The 15,514-nt window shown below is 35.2% G+C and overlaps 1 protein-coding gene and 1 long non-coding RNA gene across 2 annotated transcripts; both read left to right on the forward strand.

Moving 5' to 3' along the window:
- The first annotated feature begins 6,018 nt into the window (after positions 1-6,018).
- LOC142172957 (uncharacterized) lies at positions 6,019-8,505 on the forward strand. The gene is made up of 3 exons (XR_012702230.1): positions 6,019-7,217; positions 7,378-8,288; positions 8,404-8,505. It is a non-coding gene; the product is annotated as an uncharacterized LOC142172957 (long non-coding RNA).
- A 449-nt stretch (positions 8,506-8,954) lies between these two features.
- On the forward strand, positions 8,955-15,153 carry LOC107807921 (protein DGS1, mitochondrial-like). Its single transcript, XM_016632377.2, has 8 exons — positions 8,955-9,489; positions 10,920-11,009; positions 11,779-11,844; positions 11,880-11,915; positions 12,008-12,131; positions 13,480-13,590; positions 14,470-14,570; positions 14,672-15,153. The coding sequence occupies exons 1-8, from the start codon at positions 9,350-9,352 to the stop codon at positions 14,790-14,792; spliced, it is 789 nt and encodes a 262-aa protein (XP_016487863.2). The 5' UTR covers positions 8,955-9,349; the 3' UTR covers positions 14,793-15,153.
- Positions 15,154-15,514: the final 361 nt, after the last annotated feature.

Below are 15,514 nucleotides of genomic sequence, written 5' to 3' on the forward strand. Positions count from 1 at the left end.
TGTGTGTTCATTGTGGCTTCTGCGGCACAGCAGTTTAGCCGGTAGCTCTGACATTGACAACTGGATTCATGAGGCAAAGAAGTCAACAGTTGGCTTTTGGAAAGACCATGTAGAGCAACCGGTAACCTTTTTCTGACTTGGTATCCTTCCTATGATAGTTGAGATCGAAATAGCATTTTCTGAGTTCCTACTTGACATTGCTGAACGTGCTTTGTTTCATTAGCTTTCAGAGTCTACTGGGATTTGTTTATATTATGCTCCAAGTTTGCAAGCCTTTGTTGACATTTCTAAATTGTTTACTTATGTTTTTTTGGTGCAGAATTAATGTTGTAAATTAGCATAGATGTTAGGAGAATAATGAATAACTAGGCAATCTGGACGATAGTGCCAGTGTGCTTTCTAGATAGCATTAAAAGAACATATGTATTTCATATACTTTTTGGTGTAGGGAGAAAATACCAGTGTGTTTTGTGGATGAGTAATGTGATTTAGTGTGTAAAGTATGACATTGTCTTGGTATGTTATTGCTAAAATATTTTTGATTTTTCAAAAATAAAACCAGTGTGTCAAAAGCGAAAAGCGCAGAAGATCGCTAAAGCCTTGTTGGAGCTTAAAACGCAAAGCGCACTTAAAGCGTGGGCTTCACCGAAAAAACCGCACTATGAAGAATTTTTTAAATATATATATGTAATATATTTAGAGAACGCAGTGAGCATAAATGATATATATATATATATATATATATATATATATATATATATATATATATATATATATATATATATATATATATATATAGAGAGAGAGAGAGAGAGAGAGAGAGAGAGAGAGAGAGAGAGAGAGAGAGAGACCTCAATAGGGTGATTCTCCTTGGTGTCACCAGAATTATAGCCTCCAATATCTTCTTCCCCCGACTCATCAGAAACAATCTCATCTTCTATGTCAGCAGACTCAACACGTGGAGCTTGGGAGCTTTAGGCATTAGTTGTAATAACTCCTGACGGTCTCTTTTATCGTCTTGTGTATGTCAACACATCCTCACTACCCGACGCTCATGCAACATCACCCCAAGTCAAGCTATCATCACCCCACACCAAATCATCTTCTGCTTCCACATTAAAACCCATCTTTTCGGCCAGCCACTCATTACTATGATCAATGTTATCCAGTGAAATTGGATCAATAACACCCCACAAGTTATAAAAGGGCTTTTAAAGCACGATTATACTTGACATACACTAGATCATCCAATTTTTTGATGCTCCAATCTGTTCCTTTTTGTTGTATGGATCTGTTGCATGGATTATCTTAGTGCTAGTAATTTAGTCTAATTTATTAACTATGCAAAGAAAATGAATAAATAAGAAATATACCATTACGAGTACTTACATGCTCAAATATGCCCACACCAAGCAGCACTAGCAGTTAAACCCAAAATTCTAATGGCTAATTTTTGGAGATGAGGAGCTGAATTACCATATAAATTTCACCATTCAATTGTAAAAAGTGTTATGTTAGACAATCGTTATTTCTAAGTTAATGTAACTATGTAAGTATTAAGTAAAATTTTAAACATAAAAAGAATTTAAATGTTAATATTTTCACTTACCACGAGATCTTGTCGTTCTAGATCTTTTGCAATCGGAAGGCCAAATGTTCAGCTTTAGTGTACAGTAGTATCTCATATATAATCTTGTCATATACTTCAGTGCTTGTAACCAATTTTCCAATACAAGCACATAACCCATCTGTTACTTCTCTACAATTTTCAATAGCTGAATTTGATAGAAGTACTCTAAATTTAGATAATGTCAAGCTGCATGTATTGGATGATGCAATTGGCATTGCCATCTTTCATCAATAATCTTAAAGATATCTTTATACTTTGCTATATTCCCTTCAAATGCCTTTGCAATAGCCTCCTTAACTCTATCCATGGCTTCATAAATGTACCTCATTGTAAGTTTTTCCTCATTATCTGCTAATTGCAACACTTTAACAAGAGGCCTCATTGTTTCAAAATATAAACAATCTGGTTCCAAAATGTTGTCATCAAGACGGTATGAGCTACACTTTTTCCCTTTGGTAACTTAGACCATCTACTAATCACCCATTTGTTAGATTTTAACATTGCTCGCAAATTCGTTTTTTGACAATGCAACCGTTACAAAGTCAGAAAACTCGTTGCAAATCGAGTAATCCCACATTTCACCAACTCTTTAGTTTTTGTGAAATCTTTCATCATATTTAAGACTCCTGAGTGCCCATAAATGAAACCGACAAGGGCAACTGCTCTTTGAAGGGTGTTCTTAATGTTTGGAATTTTTCTTATGTCTTCCAACATAAGATCTATACGGTGGGCTACACATGGCGTCCAGTATATGTATCTTCTTTTTCTCTACAAGAGTTGACCTATAGAAAAAAAGTAATTAGATATGTTAAAATTTGGAAATCAGCTATAGAAAAAAAGTAGATAGATATGTTGAAATTTAGAAATCAATACTTTGAATCGATATTAGAAATTAAAACATAAAACTTAAACATTTAAAGCAATAAATTCTTACCAGCCAACACAAAGTTGCTACTATTATCACCTAAGTTGCTCGGACTCGGGTGCGGGTATCCGATACGGGGACGGTTTCGAGTATAGAATTCGGCAAAATCTAAATTTTAAGATTCAGGTGTGCGAATTCGTATATGGATACGGGTGCGGGGATACGGCTAAGAAAATTCAAAATAGTAAAAAATAGAGCTATAAATTTGTACAACTAGTAAATAATTTCGTATAAATTAATTTTGCGCGATTAAAATATATAAATTATTTAGCAAAAAATCAACATGCAAATAATTAATTTAGAAATTATTTCTATATATTGTATGAGAAAGAAATATTTGCAAATAGCAATCAAAAACATGTCAATGACGTGTCACAACTCAAAAGTGTGGAGAATAAAGAGGACAAGTGGCATATAATGGAGAATAAAGGGGTTACTTATTATTATATTATTACAATTAAGAGTCTTTAGGAAGGAACTGCCGGTCTTCTAGGTCATCTTCCTCAAAATTCCCCAACTTCTCATCTTCCTCTTACAAATGCTCAAAATCCCCAACTTCTTTCAAGCTCGTATAGATCGCCATTCATGCTTCGTTCACGTCCCTTTTGTTCTTCCCTCATAAGAGAAAAAGAAAGCAATTCAAGGCAAAGTTCCATCTACATCTGCTAGGTCTACATGAAGTCCAAAATCAGAACATGACACTTTGAATTTTTGGTTTCTCCGACACACAAAGCAGCAAATATGAGACAAAAATATTATAACATTGAAGGTATGCCATTTTCCATAACTTAAATCTGTTTAATTTTTGATTTCCCCCTTCATCATTTGATTTTTCGCATCTAAGAGCTGATCTTGCAAAAGGAGTACAGTGCGATAACAAGCGATTTGTGATCAATAAAAAGTACCACCGGATTCTGTACCCATCAGTCTTGGTTCTTGAGGCATCTTCGCTCCGTGAACCCGGCTGCTATTGAAGCCCGAATGGAAGCAAGCCGTCAAAGAATTCGGGAACTAGAAGAAAGACTCCAGGGACTACGCCAGGAGCAGCAGGCACTGATCGTGGAGCCAATCTTCCTTGGTGCCCGAGAAAACTAAAAGAGTTCGTCGACACTTTTTAAGAAATCAAAATCTCAATTTTTCTCCCAAATTTGTCGATGGACTCCGGTCAAAGTGTCCGAAGTCGGTTGATCGTATTCGGGACGTTTCCCGCTCTAGCACCCGTCCAAGTCTAGTATCAGGACGGGGACGACACCAAAATTGAAGAGTCCGTGCAACTTAGATTATTACTTATAACTTGAACCAATTATACTCTCTAACGCGCTCCACGTTTCTCTCCGGTCTTAACAAATGAGTAAGCATCTATCGACTCCATAAATGCTATTCCATGCGGAGAATTCACCGAAAAACTTATCAAAGTTCTTTGTTTCCTATCTGACCATCCATCCGCCATAATGGAACATCCATACTTCAGTCATTCTTCTCTATGTTTGTTTATAATCTTATTGGTTAACTCACCTCCTTCCTAAGTAACGGAACCCTTAATTCGTGGTAGCTTGGAGGCTTCAAGTTTGGACCATACCTTCCTATAGCCTCAACTGCTTCCTTGAAACTTTTTGAGCGAGCAACACTGAACGGGATCCCATTATAGTAAAAGAAGCGAGCAACTTTTTGAATTGTCATTGCTCTTGCTTCTTTATCACATGAATCTTTGATATTTGTTTGCGTAAGTGTTCCTTGCTTTTGTAGAAACACATCCATGGGTCCCTTTTCTTTGGCCAATTTCTTACTAGAGCCACTAGGAAAGCTTCCTCCAACTCTTTTCTTATGAATGATCTTGTAGTCTTCATCTTCCCCACTAACTTTGTCTTGATAATCAAACTCATCAAGTCCAGAAAATTCGTTAGTATAGAGTTTCTTTCTTATTTTTTTCTCCTCCATGTAATTTTTCAATTCCTCTCTAACCTTCTTTAGGCATATTGCGCACTTTGCTTCATTCCTAAAGTTCCCAATCAAATGTTGTTTTGCCCGATTAATTCCACATGTGGTTGTTTTTCCACAAAAATTGCACGTGACTCTTGTAGTGTCATTAGGATCCTTCAAATGATTATATTTCCAGCCAAGATCCATTCGATTGCCTTTGTACAGGTCCTCTGACATTTCTAATTCTGAAAAAAGAGTGAAAAAAAATTATAATGCATCTTGCAAGCAATTATAATTTTTAAATAATAATACATAACAAGAACATAAAGCTGGACAGTCCTCTATCATTTTCAATTCTAAAGAATTAGTAAAAAGTAATATGTAATGCATGTTGCATGCAATTATAATCTTTAAATAGTACTATACAATAAGAATTTTTAAATAATAATATATAACAAGATTATAAGATAGACATATCCTCTGCCATTTTAATTTTGAAATAAAATAAAATAATATATGACATTTTGCATGCAATTATAATTGTTAAATAATGATATACAACGAGAATACAAAGGTAAACACCATTGGGGTCCACCACTATGGCATGACTCCTACGAAACTGTTGAGTCCACCATTTGTATCTTTATTATTATCCTCTCTTAGTCCCTTTACAGGTGTTACATATATAGTGATAGTTATAAAAGTTGACAGTATGAATCATCAAACGAGGACAAATGTCTCATTTAATTCTACAAATTTTTTACAAAGACAAAAAGGACTAAATATAAAATTTCAGCACCAACCCCATTTATTTTCAACTTTACCAGTAACCCGCTTTACCCGAAAGGAAAAATAGCAAAAAACCTAATCACAAAAAATTAAGTCCTAATCACAAAAAACTAAGTCAACTCAGTCAGGTACTCATCTTTTAGTGGAGAATTTTTTTGTCTATATCTCTTATTAAAAAGAACGAACAAAAAGAAGAAAAAAATGAGTAAAAGAGAGAGAGGTATACAAAAAGGATAAGAGAGATAAAAATAGAGAAGAGAAGAAGACTTGTGATAGAGGCTTGTTCCGCTATAGGTCTCTGTCACAGGTCTTCTCTTCTCAGTTTCTTTCTCTCTTATCCTTTTTGCACGCCTCTCTCTCTCTTCTACTCATTCTTTTCTTCTTTTTATTCGTTCTTTTTAATAAGAGATATAGACAAAAAACAATTTCCATTAGAAAATGAGTATTTGAGTGAGTTGACTTTTTTTTTTTGTGATTATGTTTTTTGCTATTTTTCCTTTCGGGTAAAGTTGAAAATAAATGGGGTTGGTGTTGAAATTTTATATTTAGTCCTTTTTTTCTTTGTAGAATTATATGTGACACTTGTCATCGTTTGATGATTCATGCTCTCAACTTTTATAACTAGTACTATATATGTAACACCTGTAATAATAAAGATACAAATGGTGGACTCAACAGTTTCTTAGCAGTCATGCCATAGTGGGGTACCCCGTGGTGTTTACCTTTATATTCTTGTTGTATATCATTATTTAACAATTATGATTGCACGCAAAATGTCATATATTATTTTATTTTATTTTATTTCAAAAGTAAAATGACTGAGGATTTGTCTACCTTATAATCTTATTGTATATTATTATTTAAGAATTCTTATTGTATATTATTATTTAAAAATTATAATTGCATGCAAAATGCATTACATATTACTTTTTAATAAGTTTTCAGAATTATAAATGACAGAGGATTGTCCAGCTTTATGTACTTGTTATGTATTACTACTTAAAAATTATAATTGCTTGCAATTTTTCCAGAATTAGGAATGGTTGAGAAGTTGTCCAAAGGCAATCAGATGGATCCTGGCCGGAAATATAATCATTTGAAGTATCCTAATGATACTACAAGTCACATGCATGTTTTGTCGAAAAGCAACCACATGTGGAATTAATCAGGCAAAACAACATTTGATTGGGAACTTTAGGAATGCAGCAAAGTGTGCAATATGCCCAAAGGAGATTAGAGAGGAATTGAAAAATTACACGGAGGAGAAAAAAATAAGAAAGGAAGTCTATACTAACGAATTTTTTGGACTTGATGAGTTTGATTATCAAGATGATGTTGGTAGAGCAGATAAAGTCCACGAGATCATTCAAAAAGACACGGATTGGAGGAAGCTTTCCTAGTGGCTCTAATAAGATATTGGCCAAAGGAAATGGACTCATGGATGTGTTTTTACAAAAGCATGGAACACTTGAGGTAAACAAATATCAAAGATTCATGTGATAAAGAAGCAAGAGCAATGACAATTCAAAAAGTTGCTCGCTTCTTTTACTATAATGGGATCCCGTTCAGTGTTGCTCGCTCAAAAAGTTTCAAGGAAGCAGTTGAGGCTATAGGAAGGTATGGTCCAAACTTGAAGCCTCCAAGCTATCACGAATTAAGGGTTCCGTTACTTAGGAAGGAGGTGAGTTAACCAATAAGATTATAAACAAACATAGAGAAGAATGACTGAAATATGGATGTTGCATTATGGCGGATGGATGGTCAGATAGAAAACAAAGAACTTTGATAAGCTTTTTGGTGAATTCTCCGCATGGGCCCATGTTTATGGAGTTGATATATGCTTCCTCATTTGTTATGCCCGGAGAGAAACTATGTGAATTGCTTGATAGATACATGGAAAGCATAATGTGGTTCAAGTTATAAGTGATAATGGTAGCAACTTTGTGTTGGCTGGTAAGAATTTATTGCTTTAATTATTTATGTTTTACTTTGTATTATTGATTCAAAGTTCTGATTTCTAAAATTTAAAATATCTATCCACTTGTTTTTTAATAGCTGATTCCTAAATTTTAACACATCTATTTACATTTTTTCTATTGGTCAACTCTTACAGAGAAAAAGAAGACACATATACTGGACGCCATGTGCAGCCCAATGTATAGATCTTATGTTGGAAGATAGGAAACTTCCAAATATTAAGAAGACCCTTCAAAGACCAATTGCCGTTGTTGGTTTCATTTATGGGCATTCAAGAGTCTTAAATATGATGAGAGATTTCACAAAAAATAAAGAGTTGGTGAAATGTGAGATTACTCGATTTGCAACGAGTTTTCTGACTTTGTAACAGTTGCATTGTCAAAAAACTAATTTGCAAGCAATGTTAAAATCTAACAAATGGGTGATTAGTAGATGGTCTAAGTTACCAAAGGGAAAAAGTGTAGCTCATACCGTCTTGATGACAACATTTTGGAACGAGATTGTGTATATTTTGAAACAATGGGGCCTCTTGTTAAAGTGTTGCAATTAGCAGATAATGAGGAAAAGCTTACAATGAAGTACATTCATGGATAGAGTTAAGGAGGCTATTACATTCTGGAATCAGGTTGTGTATATTTTGAAAATAATGGGGCCTCTTGATAAAGTGTCACGATTAGCTAATAATTGGAAAAAACCTGCAATGGGGTACATTTGTGAAGCCATAGAATAAAGTTAAGGAGGGCATTTGAAGGGAATATTGCAAAGTATAAAGATATCTTTACGATTATTGACTAAAGATGGCAATGCCAATTGCATCATCCAATACATGCAGCTGGACATTATCTATAAAACTAGAGTACTTCTATCAAAATTCAGCTATTGAAAATTGTAGAGAAGTAACATATGGGTTGTATGCTTGTATTGAAAAATTGGTTCCAAGCGCTGAAGTACAAAACAAAATTATATCTGAGATACCACTGTAGACTAAGGCTGAACAACAATTTGGCCTTCCGATTGCAAAAAGATCTAGAACGACAAGATCTCCTGGTAAGTGTAATATTAACCTTTAAATTCTTAATATTTTATGTTTAAAATTTTACTTAATACTTATGTAGTTACATTAACTTAGAAATAATGATCGTCAACATAACACTTTTTACAGTTGAACGGTTGAATTTATATGGTAATTGAGCTCCTCATCTCCAAATATTAGCCATTAGAATTTTGGGTTTAACGGCTAGTGCTGCTTGGTGTTAGCGTATTTGAGCATGTAAGTACTCATTATGGTATACTTCTTATTTATTTATTATTTTTTGCATAGTTAATAAATTAGACTAAAGTACTAAACATTAAGATAATCCATGCAACTGATCCATACCAAAATAAGAACAGATTGGAGCACCAAAGATTGAATGATCTAGTGTATGTCAAGTATAATCGTGATTTAAAAGCCCGTTATGACTTGCGCAGTGTTATTGATCCAATTACATTGGATAACATTGATCATGGTAATGAGTGGCCAGTCGGGAAGATGGATGTTAATGTGGAAGCAGAAGATGAGTTGGTGTTTGGGGATGATAGTTTGACTTGGGGTGATGTTGCAAGAGACAGTCAGAAGTTGTTACAACTAATGCCTCAAGCTTCACGTGTTGAGTCTGCTGACATAGAAGATGAGATTGTTTCTGATGAGTCAGGGGAATAAGAGATTGGAGGCTATAGTTCTAGTGACACCAGTGAGAATCACCCTATTGAGGAAGATTATATGGAGGAATATTATGTTAGTGCTTAGAAGTGGAATCAAGAATGGGTTTATCTTTCCATATTAAGACTTAAGTTGATGGTTTGATCATAATAAGCAATTTATATATTTATCGTTTATGTGTCTAATATGTTCTTCAAAAATATATATTAAAAAAATTCTTCATAATGCGCTTTTTCCGGTGAAGCTCACCCTTTAAGTGCACTTTCCGCTTTAAGCTACAACAGGGCTTAACCGCTTTTCGCTTTTGACAAGACTGACTGCTGCTTCTCTTTAATTAACTATTCCAATGCATTCTCCACTAGGACTTTGTGTAGATGGTTTTCGGTGCTGAACTAACCTTATCTATATGCAATTGTTTGATTTTATGTCTTCTCATTTTCATCAGCTTCTCTCTATCAGAGACGATCTTTTCGATACCTTCAGGAAGAGGCAAAAGGGTGCAATGGAACCTGAAGAGGTGCAGTTAACTGCTGACTCTTTACACAGGTTAGTTTAAGTCATCACAACTCCTATGAGGTGAATCTTAAGATTGATTAGCAGACCTAGATGCATGCATTTTTAATTACTCCTTTTCTTGTAGATTTGTCTTATAGTTAATCCAAGAAAAGTAATTGATAAAGGACAAGATTCTAAAATATACTCATTTTCCCACTTGTGGGATTTCACTGGTTTCTTCTTCTTCTTCTTCTTCTTCTTCTTCTTCTTCTTCATATTTTTTTTTTTTTGTTGTTGTTGTAAATTGATCTCTTGCAATTTAATCTGACTTCTAAATCATTTTGCTTCACCCCACTTTCTAGTAATGTCAACATGACACAAAAAGTAGTCTAACAAGGAAAAGCAGGATAGCTTCGATGAATGCTCTGAAGTTTGGGCTGTGATGATGATTGCACAAAAAAAAAACTCTGAAGTTGGACAGGCCCAAATGTATATGTTATCAGCCAAATAACAGTCTATTTATTAATTATCCAAGACATTCACAGGCAGTAGAAGTGTTAACTTTTGAAGGCAATGAGGCTATAGAAAGCTGTAATAATGATAAAAGTGAAAAACCAGAAGTATGAGTGCATGTTGAATTTTCATCAGTCACCATTATAAGTACTTGCATTATGGAGAAAGAGGTAGTGGGATGGGGAACAGGAGAAAGGAAATGTATAAAATGCAGAACTTTTGTCATAACTGACCATCTTAGACCTTTGTAATTTCGAAATCTGATACACATATGAATAAACTGTGGTCCTGATGTCATGGAGGTGACAAAAAATGCCAATGTAATTGAGTGCGGAGTTGTTTTACTTTTTGAGAATGCTGGGTAGACATTCCCAGCAAAAGTAATGTATCTGCAAGATTGGTGCTTGAGCTAGGAGGTTAAGCATTATGAAGTGTATAACTTTCATGATAAAGGAATACTGAGAAGCAATTTCGTTTTAATCAATGGTGAAAGCTAGTTCTGAAGGTTAATATTGGTTGCACTTCCATTCATAAATTTAGATGATTAGATCCAGAAAGACATTTGTTGGATTATTTAATTAAACTGATTAATTAATTAAATAGTTTGTCTTTTGACCAGAATAATGGAATCCGCCAGATACTGTCCTAAATATTTTGCTCATCAAGATTTTTAACCTAATAGTGTTGGTAACTAACTTATCTTTACTGTACATTATTGTGTCCTAATGTAACTGAGATTTGTATTAGCGATTCCTTCTGAAATCTCTTCTGTAGTACTTATCAAAAGGAGACCAGCCTGCTGCATGGTTTTGTGTGATTCTTTAAGATTGCCTCTTGCCTTTACTCTTTTAACAGGCTATCAGGAACATTTTCACTGTAAACTTCTTCTTTGAAGTGCAAATAATGTAATTTCTCCAGTCCATTGTTTGTTTTGGCTATAAAAAGATTATGATACTGTTGGTTTGCAGAATGTTGCGAGCTTTTACTGAGCAGTCAAAGGGGGAGAAGCCTCTGCAAAATGCAACAGATCAGAAAATGCTTGAAATAGTAATGGCAAGGTGGGACGTCATTCTGGTCTTTGTGGTTGCTTGTTTGATTTGTGAAGGTGTTGAATCATACTACACCCCACTGTAGAGAAGGGTTAAATAGATTTCTTTTATGCCATTGTTATTTTCTAACTTCTAAGAATATGCCTGTTTCAGTTTCATCCTTTCTGATGCTAAGAAACATATGCTATTAAAGGTTTACTTTTGGTTGCTTGTCATTACATGTTTACCTAATTTCAATTTTTTGGATGAGGAAATAGAATTTAAGGTTCGCGATAGACATGCGCAATTTAAGGGCAAAGTATGTAGGGCAATTATTGTTCCTGCTTCCTTTAATTGGGGAGCCTCATACATGGAGAATCTGTTCTATATCTTTGTCATTGTACTTGCCATTTCAGCTAGTCGAATCTATCCAATTGTAGATGGAAGAGGGTTTTTTCCATATTGACAAGTTACAGGATAAGTGGATAACAAGAAGAAAAAACGTATTATGGTGTTTGATTGACTCAAGGTTGGGGTATCCGTTAAGAAATAAGTTAAGGGGGAGATATTTGTCAACTTAAGTTAAGAAACTGGAAGTGTCTCATATACTGGAAGGACTCTTTTAACTCACAAATGATAATCCTAACTCTGTCCTTTTCAGTTTCAAGTAGTTTGGTAGTTTTCCATGCGATCCTGAATATTTGTGAATTAGTGCATACTAGATTATATGCTAGCAGATCATGTCTGGAGCGAATTAGTTTATAGCTAATATCATGTAAGCGGGTTTTCTTAAAATTAGGTATGAAAAGGAACTGATGCATCCAATTCAAAATCTCTTCTCGGGGGAGCTTCTGTTCCAACTAGTACTTTCTAGTATTGGCATGTAACATATGTTTCTGCATTACAGGTCCAGAAGCTGAAGCTTGATATTGAGGAGTGAGTTTGTGCAACTTTTCTTGTCCTAAAAATGAAACATCTTGGTGTTCAAGTTCTGGTTTCCTTATCTGGTTTCTGTATGTCTAAAACAGGGCTATGCTGGAGCTAGATCAAATTCTTAGGGCAAATGAAATCAACTTTGCTATTTTAGCTGCTTTGCCTGCTTTCTTCCTCTCCCTTTTTTTTTTCATGGTGATGCGTGCTTGGATTAAACAGGTAAGATGGGTAAACAACAATAAAAGAGTTAAGTTTTAGCTCCCATATATTACTAAGCTTTACATCAAGCATTAGAGAATCATAAGCAGTAGAGCATCATAACAATTTAATATACTCTGTAGGATAGAGTCGATACTAAGTTCTCTCGTACTAACATATGATTGATTTACTTTGAGAAAACTAGAGCACTTAGCCAACAGAGATTTTTTAGTTCAACTAAGTAGAAATAGTCCCTGCAATACAACTATATCTCAACTCTGAATCCCAAACAAGTTAGGTTGGCTATATGAATCCTCACTGACCATGTCGCTCAGCTTATGTCCAGATTTATACAAAATTAAAATAAAAATTCTTTATCAAATTATTTTATTTAAAAAGTACTAGAATCCTGTATACTTTCTACTGACTAAAAGACACCTAGAAAACATAGGACCTAAAGTAAAAGTATTAACATGACATGACGAAAATTCAATTCCAGCTAATTGGTATCAGTATCACATATATAGATCATATTTTCTGTTGTACCCTATTCTCACTAGGTCTACATGATTACAAGAGATTGCAAGTCCTTCGGAATAACGCCCTTCCGTGTGTTTTTGGGTCTACCTCGTCCCTTTTTAACACCTTCACTCATTATGGTTCCACAATTATGGACCCGTGCATCTAGGACATAACTAAACCGTTTCAAGCGGACTTCTCTTGTTTTATTCTCAATGTGTACTACTTGCACCTTCTGCTGAATGTTCTTATTTTTAATCTTGTATAACAACACGCCCGTCTTAGTATCCGCATCTCTACGGCACTCTTGTTGCGGATATGTAGACTTTAGCGGCCCACATTCTCTCCGATATAATATTGCTGGTCTTATGAGAGTGAATGTTCGGCCGCTAAAGTCCTCAACATACCACAGAGATGCAGATACTACGATGGATGTGGGGTCATACAAGATTAGACAAGATTAATAATGCCACATTCAATAGAAGGTACAAGCAGCACACATTGAGGGCAAAATGATTGAGGATCGTGCGAGCTGAATTATTTGAGAAATAATCCATACAATATTTGAATGTTAATGAATTGTTTGAACAGAGTAGAGTTAACAGTTGTTAGTGACAGCTGAAAAAAAAAACTAAGCTGCGCCACAGCTTGTGTCTTTTCCCTTTCTAATTCAGTCATTTTAGACAAGAGGTGATTTATCGCTTGATAATTACTGAAAAGGAAAGGTTATCTAATTTTCAAGTAAAAGGTTATCTGTTTAAGTTGTTTCACTGAGTCACTCATTTCCATCTTATGGGTCATGAGATGTCATGCAATTCCTATTATGCCGTTGACTTTTGAATGGAACCAGGATACGAGAGCAGAAGGCAGAGGAAGGGTTGCACGAATTCAACGACGACTGTTAATCGTTGAAGTAGAAAGAAAGATTATGCAATCGGAAAGATGCAAACATCAAGGACAAGTGAGGATCTCTGTACTTTTTGACCGTCGTTATATTATTAAACTATTATATTTACAATTTTCAGTATTCTCTGTGCCATCTGTTGTAAACTGTGACCTATCCTGATGCACATAAATATATAGCATGTAAGATTTTGACGCTTGGGGTTACAAATTGGATTATACTGCATTTGCTCTTACTGAGTGTTCTGAAGTAGCACAAGATTCACATTCGTCTCAACTCTCAAGGGCTAATGAAGAAGGAAATATTTATATGGAGGGGAACCTGTTGATGTTACTTCAACACGCTGAGCTTGAGTAAAGTTGAGGGGGAAAAGATGAAAATGTATCAGACACCCTCTTATAGCTAAAGGGTCGTGCCCAATTAGCTCTAATAAATTAAGGTTTGTCAAAGTCCGTTTCCTGTTGAATCAGACACAAATCAGCTCTCTTATTCATGTCTTTCTAAGTAGAGATTAAGAACACTAAGCCAATAATATGTTCTCCATCTAAGGTATTTGAACAAGTCATCCTCTCCTCGGTGCAGAATTCAGAGCCAGCCAGCTGCCTCGGAAAGTCTCATATTTCTTCCACTTCCATATCATTTCTAGCATGACATTATCAAATAAGAAGCTATTGCTGTCAGTCCGTTTTCTCTAGCAGCTATGTAAAATGGCAAATAGATATCTCTAGGAGCTCGATAAAGATGTTTGCTAGACTGCTTGGCCCAACCCCTCCTTGCTTTCCCCCACCTAAAAGGAAAAAAGAAGGATAAAAAGAAAACCAGGAGACTTCCCGGGTCTTTGAGGCGTTCTCTATGATTTCAACCATGTTTCTTTAACAAGTTGCTTAACTATTGTTTTCCTTCTCCATTTCTCTTCTTCTTCCCTGCACTTTTCAGGAAAAAGATGCACAATGCATGTATGGGTTGGCGTTATATAATCTTGATCGCTTATACTGTGCTGTGGAAGGCCATGCAAGGTCAACCGGTGAATGGATAAGGTTTATTTGTCTTCATCTTAATTTTATTTGCCCATGAGACTTCTTTCAAATCTAATATCAGTCGCCTGAAATATTTCTCTATTACATTTCCGTCTTAACAGTTTGAGGCAGGATATTATTGACTTAGCGAAGCCAGATACTCAAACTGCACATAAACTCAAGATCACCTCACGCATGGAGCGGGTGTATGACTGCTTGCTTTCTCTACCAAAAAGTTGGTAGTTCAGATAATCTTCAAATTTGCTGTTTATTGGAACATATTTAAGAACCGATTTTTTGGTGATATTTTATCCAATGCTCGGTGTTTGCTGCTTTAGTTGCAATGTCCACCAATTTTGAAATTGTACAGCTGAATATAGAAATCCTGCTACCACTCCCTACCGAGGACATTTTGGTTTCTCCTGACTTTTCATTTGATATTACTTGTAAAAGCACAGAGGATTTTTCAGTGGCGGACACTGAAATGGGATTAAAGACCAGCTGCTCCGAAAAATGTTACCGCATGGTGGCTGAGTTACTGTATTTAATGACGTGCCTGCAGAAATTCAAAAATAGCCAGATTTACAATTGGTCGTTTTAAAATAGTCCAGTTTCAAAAGTAATCGAAATTTAGCCACTTTTCATGTAAAGATAAATCTGAGCGAAAACACTGTTCAAAAGCTGAAAAATATGTCAGTATATTATACTGGAGTTCCAGGATAAGTATGCTGGAACTCCAGAATAAGTACACTAGAACTCCAGCATAATATACTGGAGTTCCAGCAAGTATAATTGTCCAGTATAATATACTGGAGTTTGGAGCACCGGTGCTCCAGTCTCCAGTATATTATACTGGAGTCAGCAAAGTATACTGGTCCAGCATAATATGCTGGAGTTCATACACAGGTGCACCGAACTCCAGTATATTATGTTAGACCGGTTTCTGTTTCACCAAAAAAGTGGTT

The sequence above is a fragment of the Nicotiana tabacum genome, chromosome 18 (genome assembly GCF_000715075.1).
Source record: "Nicotiana tabacum cultivar K326 chromosome 18, ASM71507v2, whole genome shotgun sequence".
NCBI lineage: Eukaryota > Viridiplantae > Streptophyta > Magnoliopsida > Solanales > Solanaceae > Nicotiana > Nicotiana tabacum.